Source organism: Pholcus phalangioides, unplaced genomic scaffold, assembly GCF_987345545.1.
Source record: "Pholcus phalangioides strain wild (caught in Gottingen) unplaced genomic scaffold, Ppha-v1.0 ptg000009l_1, whole genome shotgun sequence".
Taxonomy (NCBI): Eukaryota; Metazoa; Arthropoda; class Arachnida; order Araneae; family Pholcidae; genus Pholcus; species Pholcus phalangioides.
This window is the reverse complement of record NW_028301602.1, coordinates 43330497-43341783: the sequence shown is the minus strand read 5'-3', so window position 1 is coordinate 43341783 and position 11287 is coordinate 43330497. Positions and strand designations below refer to the sequence as shown.

Sequence of the window (11287 nt, the reverse complement as noted above, 5' to 3'; positions counted from 1 at the left end):
ATCATGGGGAGTGGCTATTGAATGAATGGGTCTAGACGACAGACATCATGAATGAAAATTATTTCATCCTAGAGGAAGAGTTTTTAAAACAGACGGTATTATAATTAAAAGTAATCAATAAATTTTATTCAATTTTCCATCATCTTTAAATTCTGCTGTTTTTTGTTTTTTTTGTGACCATATCTTAAAAACGTTTCATTGATGCACACGTCAATGAAATGTGCTATTAAAGCCGGGTTTTCCTAGGAATGGGTTTGTTGCGCAGCGTGAACCGAATTAGACTATTTCGCACCGACAGAAACGTGTTACATAATCACGCTACGCGTTTGTGTTTTCCTAGCGAGGAGCATCAGATCAAGGCGGCTGTATAAAGTAGTATATGGCTTTGGCATCAGCTACTCTGTCGTCTGCATGCTCCAGTTTGAAGGGAAGGAAAAGAAAACACACAAGAGTGAAGAGAATATCGGCAAAACCGCGGCGCACGACGCATTTGACTCCTCCAGAAGCAGTCGGCCAATCACGCCAGACGTAAAGCACTGTCGTCAGCATCGAGGCTCCTCTGTATTTCTCCTCTAAGGTCGTCAGGCGTATTGCGCTCTGTGGGGAAAACAGTCATTCTACTTTTCTTACTGGTGAGTGGACGGCGTGTCGCGCTGGGCGAATCACGTAGCGCGCAGCACAGGAAACGTGCTCCTAGGAAAACCAGGCTTAACTCGCTTCAGATAACCAGTTCACGACTGAAAATTTGAAAGTAAACTGTGACAAATTTGGTAAAATGAGTATTATTTCTAAAATGAGTTTATCAAATCCTGTGAAGCAAAATATTACTGTAAGAAAACAATACGGGACTTATGGTCACGCATTTATATTGAATCAGCTGACTGTGACAACGCTTGGCAGTCAAAGCCGTCAGGAAAAAGTCGAAAGGAAATGGATTCCGTTCTTTTTTTTCCGCTATTCGGGACGGAATGATTTAATGATAAATCCAAGAGAATCTCTTCCTCTGTGTAACTGACTCTTGCTCCAAGTGCCACTGAAAGTAAATGATTCTTTCAAATTAAAATTAATTATTCATTCAATGTGTAATATAATAGAATGTCAGAATTGTGTCAGAATATCTCTTGTCCAATGTTATGGAGATCATATTGCCTATGTTGTTGATATCAATTTTTTTTCTTTTTTTTTCCTCTTTCCTCATCATTGGAGAGAGAAAAGAGAAAATAAAATGTAGTAAACACACATAAAAAACAATAATTATTTGTCACCAGCACGTGAAATAACCGAAATTTCGTGGGGAAAACGTGTATGCAGGACCGTTTTATAAGAGCATCATGCCCCCCCTGCCAAGTGACTTTTCTGAGGCTCTACTCGGCCTCAATTCTCGAAAGTTTTAATCATCGTATTTTTGTGAGCCCCCCCCCCCCTTCTCTTGAGATGTCTAAGTTATTAATACGGCACTGCACGTAAGTACAGTCGAGCCCTGATATAACGAAGTCACAAGAGAATGTCAAAAACGTTTGCTACATCCAATATTTGTTAGAACCGATACACGATTAATACTTGAACTTAACACTAGAAGGAGACAGCCATTTCATTATACAGTAGACAGACTTGTAGTCCCCCCCCCCCCACATAACTAAAACTTTTGTCAGGAGGGGTACCCCCCCCCCCCATGAGAAACACCATAGTTTAATAACAAGGTGTGGGTTTTTTACATTAAAAAAATTTTTTTTTTGCTTTGCATCCTTTTAAAGTTTGCAACCGGGGAACTCCCCCTACATCCTAATTCCTTCTCTCTTTCCCTTGTCACTTGTAGTACTTAAAATTCAAAAGTAAACACCTGTTCACATTAAGGAAGCCAAAAATGTAATTTACTTAGATGAAAGCAGTGATTCTTAACCGGGGGTCTTCGGACTGACTTCAGTGGATGCTATGAGCTTGGATGAAAAAACATTTAGAAAGAATTGATTCGTCATTGAATAGAGTAGGTAGGCTTTCACATCCTGAGTTCATAAGAGTATCCATGCTTTTCACCAGCAGGCATTTCATACACTATTGCGGTAGATATCATTGTTGCAGGTGATGGCAAGCAAGGAGACAAAACGATGTCTTTGGAAGACAGCTGACTATCGATGTCATCAATACATCACTTGTTCCATGTCACAACGATGATACAAATTTTGGTACCTCTTCAGCCGAAGCATTACTAGATCACAATACACTGAGGAGGTTGTTTTGTCTCCTTGCTTACCGTCACCTGCACCAATGCAATGATATCCACCGCAGTTGTGGTTGAAACATCTGCTGATAAAAAGCCTAGAACACAGCATAACATCCTGAAAAATATGGATACTCTTTTTTTATATTGCTATATGCAGAATATTATCTTGTGAAGGGGTTTTCTTCATTTTATTAACAATCAAAAAAATCTTCGTTAGCCAAAAAATTTGAAAGCTGAGGCGTTCGTTAGCCAAAAAATTCATAAGCTGAGGTGCTTGCTAGCTGAGGTATCACTGTGCTGGAATGTCCCTGGAAACACAGGTCTTTTGCCCACATTATGCATTCCTAATTCTCCCATTTCTATTTGTATGACATGTTTTCTGAACAGTGAAATATTTTGTCATGTGATAAACTACAAATTTTTAGGAATTGGCACCTATATGTGTCGTTTTAGGGACACCTTGTGCATATGAAACTATATATGAAAGCAAGTATGGAAAAATTATGGTATTACAAAGTAGCATTTTTTTTTTTGCCGATGAGTTTTATATGAGAGATGTGTATTTTTTTTTTAATTGAATACTATAGTTCAGATATTCTGAGTAGTTAGTGTATTTATGTATTTCCATATTTTTTTGGAGTTTCATGCAGGTTACCTGATTGGTTATTTTGGATGCAAGTAGAATAAATAGAAATAAAATTATACAAAAATATTTAAATAATTTAGTTATTGGATATTTAACCTCATTCTTAAATCAAGTGTTTTCATATTATAGAAACAGAAAAATATTGAAAATTTATTTGCATGTTTTCAGTTTTTCATCAAGTACCTTCAGAATGTCACTGATAAATGGGCTTTTCAAGTTCATATCAACCAACTCACTTTTGAATGATCCATACAGAGTATCTGAAGTAAGCGTTGATGATTATGACTGTTATATTCCGGTTTATCGGGATGACTGTTTGGTTCTTTATCAATGTGGGGAGAAAGAAACCAACTCCTTGAAACTGGAGATTGTGATGCAGTTGGATATTAGTCGTTCTCCCAAAAAACTTTTCAGGTGACAACAAAAGAAAAATTCTATTTCTTTAAATTCAGTTTCTACATTTGCATTTATATTCTAAGTTTATTGTGTGCTACATGTCTTGCAGAGTAAACACAATATTAAAGGGAGAAAAAGAAAGATAACACAAATTAATACAAGATACACAGAAAAACTGGCTAATTTTGCAGAGATACTGTGATTTTTTGAAAAATTTCATCTCTGTCCAATCTGTCTGAATGCCGGTCAAGTGCTCTACCAACTAAGCTATAGTGACAGATAGAATATTTAACCAATGGAGCTCATTTCATATATATGCTGAATGGTACCGTGCATGGTCGGTGACAGCAATCAACTAGTAATGACTTGTAAATTGCATCAGGCCACCAGATGGCAACATGGATGGTGGATTAGGGAGTTGCTCCAGACAAACTTAAACAGGATTGCATCATGGGCAAATGAATGGAGCATTACGTTTCACGTTGACAAGTGCATGGTCACTCATTTTAGTTCGAACAACCCACGGTTCTCTTACGAGTTGAATGGTGTCACTATACCGTCCTGGATGCAACTAGGGTCACTAATTTGGGAATTTTTGAATATGTTTACATTGGATGAATGCAGTTGCCTGGAAGATATGATCGAAGTGTTCAAAATTTTCAACGGGATGGTAGGATGGACCATGAATTATTAGTACACCATCAATCTACTTTCTTTTACAAGGGGACACCAGTATCGATTTGTAAGGGACAATTCTAGGTCATGGTGTCACAGGGAATTTTTCTCTAATAGGGTTGTTAATAAATGGAATAGCTTACCCCCGGCGATAGTAAATTCTAACACAATTGGCACGTTTAAAAAGAAATACGATAAACATGTTCGAGTAAATCGAGAAGCTATCCATACTTAGAACAAGGCAACCATAAGCATTCTTTATGGGCATTTTATAATATTTTATCATGCATATATATACTGTTTGTATTGAATTTTTAATTGTGTTGCAGTATTTTTGAAATATATGACATCCATATTTGTTATGGGCATCTTTTTTCTCAGCCACCTTGTTGGGCATTTTGCCTGTTGTGGCATTGTATTTGTATATATTTAGATAAAAATTTACTCTTCACATCCCAGTAGGGGCAGAGAGAAAATTTTTTCAAAAATCAGTATCTCTCTACAAAATTAGCCAGTTTTTCTGTGTATATTCTTGTATTAACAAGTGGAGGGTACATCTTCCTCTAAAAACACAAGTGAATTTCATTCTCATTGTGTGTGAGCTATATTCCAATGTTTTTTAATGTAGACCGTATTTCCCCACATTTGCTGGCATACTGGGAAACAGGAAGAACCACATGCTAGGAATATCTATACTTTCCGACATGCCAGGAAATTTGAGTCACAGATTTCCTGAAAATTCTTAAATATCAAGACTCTATAAGAATCTATTGAATTGACTGATTTGAACCTTGTCTCTTCTCTGTATTTTAGGATCTTCTGCATTTTGTGAATTACGTTGGAGAGTTAATTATTTTAAAAGTACATTCCCTTCAACAGCGTGCAATAGAAAAAATTGAGAAGTTGTCTGGAGTGAGTTGGAACTTGGTACAGTGTAAAGTTTGTGCCTCAGCTCCTGCCTGACAGGATCTCATTTGGAAGCACAGCATTCTTTAAAAGGACATCTCCAAACAGACCCAAATTTTTTGTCCAAAACAGTTACTGGTGACCTCGCCTGAGTGGCGCAGTTGTAAGATGCTTGTCTTCCACTGTGAAGGTTGCCATCAAGGTCCACTGGTTCAAATCTGACAAAAGAGCATCAAAATATAAGTTCTTTGCTTACCGATCCTAGGGCAACCACTGATAGATTGAGCCTTCATTTCCCCACTCAAATCAATTAGTTGGAAATCACCGTATGGCGATATATGCCTGAAGTGACCTATCAAATTTCCCAGCCTATGGGCCCTGGCTGCTGGATGTGGGGCCATGAATACTGTACTTTTTTAATAAGTTGATTATTGGGATGCTGTCAGTTATGGCACAACAGTGTTAAAAGTTTTGCAGGTTGAATTTGTAATAAATTAATTAGTGTGCTCCAGAATATTTACTTGTTCCTTTTTTTATCTTATACATACTGAATATTTACCTTTTTTTTCAAATTATTACAGCTTGTACAGAACTTCGGATGATGTGGATGCTCAAATTGTATACTGTCGAATGCGGGACAAACTTCCAGCTTTACTTGAATGTTTCCCTGAACTTTGTTCTGTAAAAGCCAGTCTCCAGGCAATCTCAATGGTTATAAAAGAACATCCATCTTGGTCAGCTGCTCATCTTGCAGCTCATTTTGGTTGTCTTAAGACTGGTTTCTTGGAAGATTTCAGAGGAAGTAAAATAGCCAAGTAATTGTGGTTTTTTATGCCTATTTGTGTTTGAAATATTTTACAGTGGAACATCAATAACCTCAATACCCAAAAGTATCAATAAACATGTCAACTTAAGCAGATGTCATGTTAGTAAGGTTTCATTCAATCTTGCCCTCACAGTTTTTAAATATCATTTATGCTTGTTCATATTCTAGTTGGATAATTATATTCATTTATAAATTTAAAAAAAAATATATATATATATATATATATATATATCTGTCTTTCTATGAAACATTTCCAAATAATCTAGAGTTACAGTGAAAAAAGCATGGCTTGTTGAAATATCTGTTGTTTATGAATGAGTAGTGAAATTTTTGAAAATAAAAGTAAAAATTTCATTTTTTTTAATCCAAAATTTTGATCTAGCATACTCAACCATCACTCGCTCAAAAACTGCAGACATCATTTACACCTATCAGTGAGTTTTATAGTCCCCAGGACCAGTTTTCCTTTCCAAATAGTCAAAAGTGGCCCTATGTTAAGGTGTAAAAGAGAATCTTTAACCAACGGACAAATTTTGAAACGTGCATCGTCGCGAACAATGTCATGAAATTTATTAACTGGCTAACACCTGAGAGAATTCGAAAAATTTCTTATAACATAGTACAAATCACAGTCAACTTAAGGAATATGGACGAGGTGCATGTGTGGTTTAGTATTAGTAGTAGTGAACTTGGGCAGGCAGACCTTCAACATGATTCTTACATGACATGAAAATTCAAGAATTTGCCATAATCACTTCAAAATATGGAAGGCAGATGATGGCACCAGTGTGACATGAAAAAATGCATAACTCTGACAACATTAATTTATTAGGGGAACAGATACACTCGGAAAACACATCCCGGCATGTACCGATTCGTTAGAAATTCTGCAGAGGAATGTGTATGAAGTGCATGTACAGTAAAGTAGTCACCTTAATTGGGATTCAGTCATCTAGTATAGAGTTAGAGAGAAACCTCCTTCCATTGAATTTAGTATTGTGCCAACCATGGGAATTTGAGTTACCAAGGTAGTCTAGTTATCCATGTGTTGAGTTAGTTTTACTGTATTGTGTACTAATTATTTTTTTTTAGTTCGTCCTTCTTCTAATCGTAGTTCTAGGGATGATACAATATAAGAGGGTTGAATGAAGTTGTGCAAGGAAAACCAGCCAGCTTCACTGCTGCAAACTCTTCCGGCACCCATGTAGATAAGATTTATCTCATCTCCATCTCTGCCAAACATGTCATCCATCAGCCTCATATTCTTTAAATTGGCAGTCAACACAGTCATTCATTCATTTGACTTTGCTGGAGGAATTTGTTATTACATCTAACAGAGAACACATGTCTGAGTGAAGGTTTTGTGCAATGGAGCTGGTTTGGTTTTCGTGCCCCATCCAATTTGGTAATTTCATTTTTCATCATGTTGTAGATAATCTAACTAGCTTCCTATACATTAGAAGTTCCCTCGAAATATTAATGATGTCTGGTTTTCATGTAGATAATCTGACTGAGCCACCTCGACTAAAAAAATATCTTGACTTTTGGGTAATAAAAATTATTACTGCTTCAACAGTTAAATATTTGCTTGTACTTGCGAGCCAATATTCAACTTAAAAGTATGAAATGCAACAGTTTGTATCAGGGTACGTTGATTTAAATCACCTGATTTTTTTTTTTTTTAATCATTGATTTAAATTTCATTTTTCCTATGCATAACTTCAATGATATTGAAGTAAATCTGGGCGCGCTCGGTTCTATACTATACTATATTGAAGTAAAAGTAACCTGGTATGGTATGCATTTTATTGATATGTGATGGTATAGTTCTTTATTAAGTATAGAGGATCTTTGGAAAAAATTACAGAAAAATATAGGGAGCTAAACTTAGCACTTAGCGAAACTGCACTAAGTATTTTCAAGGCATTACAATGTGGCATTAGGGTTCCCCTGATAAAAAAAACAGAGAAATTATTTTTTGTATAAAGCCTTTTGAATTGTATTCCCTAATTGCTGATTCAAAATAATAATAGATGGGTCATTCTCAGATAATTAAATTTTGGCTTTAAAAAAAATTTAATGACAGATACAACTGTGGTAATGACAGCCAGAACCATTTCAATTACATTGCACATTGAACCATTACATTACATTTCAATAATTGCACATATATTTATTTTATAAACTTTTAACTTTATTAGTTTTTGTAATTTGTGTCCTTTCATACCTACACAATTCTCCATGATTCAAATTGTTTTTGTAGCTTCTGTAAGGAAGAAAGTTTATGCAAGTGCTCAACATTCAATAGTTTTTGAGAATTTTGCCTCCTATGGATTTGGTGAAAAACTGTTTTGCTTTATCTGTTGTACAATTACTGTAGTTTCTCTTCAGTTGACTTTTCAACACTTCACCCTCAAGTAGCTTCTTTCTAATTATAGGTGGAACATATATATTGGGTGTAATTTTCTGGACAGACTTTTTTGGAGATGACTGTTTAGCATTTAAAAGCCTATAATATATTTTTTAAATTTTTCACTCTTTGATTTTTCAATTTTCGTCTCATTCTGAATCTTTATTAATTTTCAATACATGGAAGATCTGTCTCAGCGAATTCTTTTTCTCCCAGATTTGTCTTGATACACCTTGGGGACTTTCAATGGAACTAGTTGAAGAAAAGTCAGAGTTACTTTGTGATGACAAAGGGCTTGAAAAATTTTTGGGCAGAGGATTATCAATATGTTCAGAGATAGTTTGGCTTGTAATAATAGCTTGATTAGAATTGTTTTGTTTATGTGTTAACCTGTATTTAGCTGTTGCAGCCTTCCTTTTTTTTTTCTGTTTTGTCTCTGCTCACTCTGTGCTCTTGCAGATAAATCTGATACACTTTTAATTTTCTTTTCTTCTTTTTTTTTCAAATATCACTCATGCTCCTTCTCTTTAGCTTTTGCATATGCAATTGGGTCATTCTTAATTTTTTCTCTTATTTCCTTTCTGTTTTTCAGGAAAGCTTTTCTTCCCTGGTGATTCTTTTGCCTTGTACATTTTCAATAAACAAAAAATATGGTAGCAAGCTGTAAAATAATAAAAGCATATGTGTTAAATCTACTATTAACACCATCTCCATTATATTATGTTTTCAAAATGTATTTAAAATGAAAATTATATTTTATTTTAATAAATTCAGCAATTAATTTCCTATCACAAAATTTTGTTAAAATGACACTATGATAAAAATTCTATCTAAAAAGGAAAAAAAAATTACCTCTAATATTTAAATATAAATTAGAAGCAAAAGCCCTAAAATTTTCAGTTTATTTTTTTACCAAAGCTCATTAAATCTGTGACTGAATACAAATGTGTAAATTATTAATCAACATCATGCAAGTCGAAAACACATCATAATAAATGCATCCATCAACTGCGAAAGAAAAATCTTCTCAATAGAATGTTTTTTATTTAGTTGATGCTGAATGGATACAGTCTGTCAAATCCGCACCCCTTGGGACCAAGGGTTTTGCTGATTATAGAAATTCGTGGGTTTGATCATGGGTTTGTTTACATGTTTTATACAGTTTTAAAGTTAATTATTGTATGCAAAGTACATGTGTACAGTAAAAAAAAAACTTGAGCCTTAAGGATTATTTAATGAAAATTGGAAATAAAAATTGATCAAGATTTTCTAAAACAATTACTATTAAATCAAAATAATCCTAATTATCTCTTTTCTTTTACCCTCAAATTCAAAATCACAATGATTCTATTTACTTGTCTTAATGACCTAAAAATTGGTTTATAAAAAATAACAAAATACAAAGTTAATCTTAACATACAAATACATCAATATCATGTTTAAAAAGAAACATCAACTTCAAAAACATGAGTGTATAAAAATTAAATCTAACACACACAGAGAGAACTAGAATTTCTGCTATTGCAAACCGTCCGAAGAATAAATTTTTTTATGTTATTTTTTTCGCTCCGAATTAGCCAAGTAAAAGTTCATTTTATCTCTAAACCCTATATTCAAAAATATTTTTTAAATCTACATAAAAAAAATATGTTTAAATTTATAAATCGCATCAAAGCATGTTTGTTTGCATTGAAAATGCATTGTGGATTATAGAACATTGCAGATTATGGGTGTGCAGATTTGACTGATTTCACTGTATTTAAAACTGTCTTTTATTCATGCCCGTTACAGAAATGAGTTAAATATTAATACAAGGATCTTGTAAATCTTCAGTTTCCATTTTTATAAATAATAAAGAATTGAATAAACTGTTTGCAAGAATCAAAAATGGAGATTTTTCCCCATTCTTAAATAAGGTTGGCTTTTTTAACAACAAGAAATCAGACCAAAATCTCTATAACACCTCAAATTACTCCATATAATAAAATGATGGCAACTTTAGCTAAGGAATAGTAATGAATTTTTAATATGTTTAAAATTGTCATTATCATGTCCGTCAACATCATTACCAACTGTTCAACATGCCTTGGTAATGACCTTTTTAAAGTTAAGCCTTTTTAGGGACCCCAAAGCAGAATGTGCCACAATCTGCGACGTACGTCGCAGAACAATTTGGAAGAATTTTAAGAAAATGTGCAAAAAAACACTATTACATGTATGGAGATTTTCACCGCAGAACATTTCCAGTCAGGAGGGCTCATCGCAAAACATGGCTATACATTCTGCTTTTGGGTTCAGGGCTAAACTATGGTGATTGGAAGCTTATGGTATACTTATTTTGAAACCAGTCCCCAACCCTTTTTATAATTCATTCTGCAAAGTTCAAGTTATTAATATGTGTTTCAGTAATAACAAACTTGTAATGACACATAATAAATACACTGACTAAAATTTTGGAACAAGAGGGACAAAATGAAGTAGTACTTATATAGTTAAGCAAAAAAAAGACATCACTGCTTGTAAGAACATGTAAAACTGTACAATCTAAGAACATCATAAATATCAAAGTGCCATCTAGTGGAGATCTGAATAAAAAGTTACTGTGTACCTTGGTAATGGCACTTACTTCTAGGGGCAAACGTTAAATATGGATAATTACTAAAAATGTTTTCTGTTATGTCTAAGATGTCAAATATATAAACAGAAGAGATGAAATATGTCCAAATAATTGTTGCCTATGATACAAAGCTTTCCAATTCTCAAAAGTAAAGGACTCAATTAATAAATTTGTAGTTTGGGACAAGCCTTGGCACATTTACAACTTTAAAAAAATTTTTAATATTTAAAAATTTAATTTTTTTTTCATATTTCAACAAGTGCACAATGCAGTGCTTGAAAATAAATGGTGATAAAAATTTGAAACATTCATGGTTGATTTGTGTAATTTACATTATGTAGCCAAGGACATGGAATTTACCATTATCTGAGAATGACCCAGATGTTGTATCAACATAAATACCATTGGACTTGAGACTTTTTCACTTTCTGTATTAAAATTTTCGTTTTATTTTTTTACCATAGCTCATTAAATCTGTGACTGAATACAAATGTGTAAATTATTAATCAGCATCATGCAAGTCGGAAACACATCATAATAAATGCATCCATCAACTACGGAAGAAAAATCTTGTCAATAGAATGTTTTTT

The 11287-nt window shown here is 33.9% G+C and overlaps 1 protein-coding gene across 1 annotated transcript in view; it reads left to right on the top strand.

Moving 5' to 3' along the window:
• The first annotated feature begins 908 nt into the window (after positions 1–908).
• The window catches only part of iPLA2-VIA (calcium-independent phospholipase A2 VIA), a 35131-nt gene continuing 24752 nt past the window's right edge, over positions 909–11287 (top strand). Inside the window, exons 1-3 of the mRNA XM_089236259.1 lie at positions 909–1039; positions 3036–3281; positions 5426–5659. Coding sequence (XP_089092385.1) covers positions 3058–3281; positions 5426–5659 — 458 coding nt within the window. The 5' untranslated portion in view covers positions 909–1039; positions 3036–3057. The remainder of the gene's footprint in view (positions 1040–3035; positions 3282–5425; positions 5660–11287) is intronic.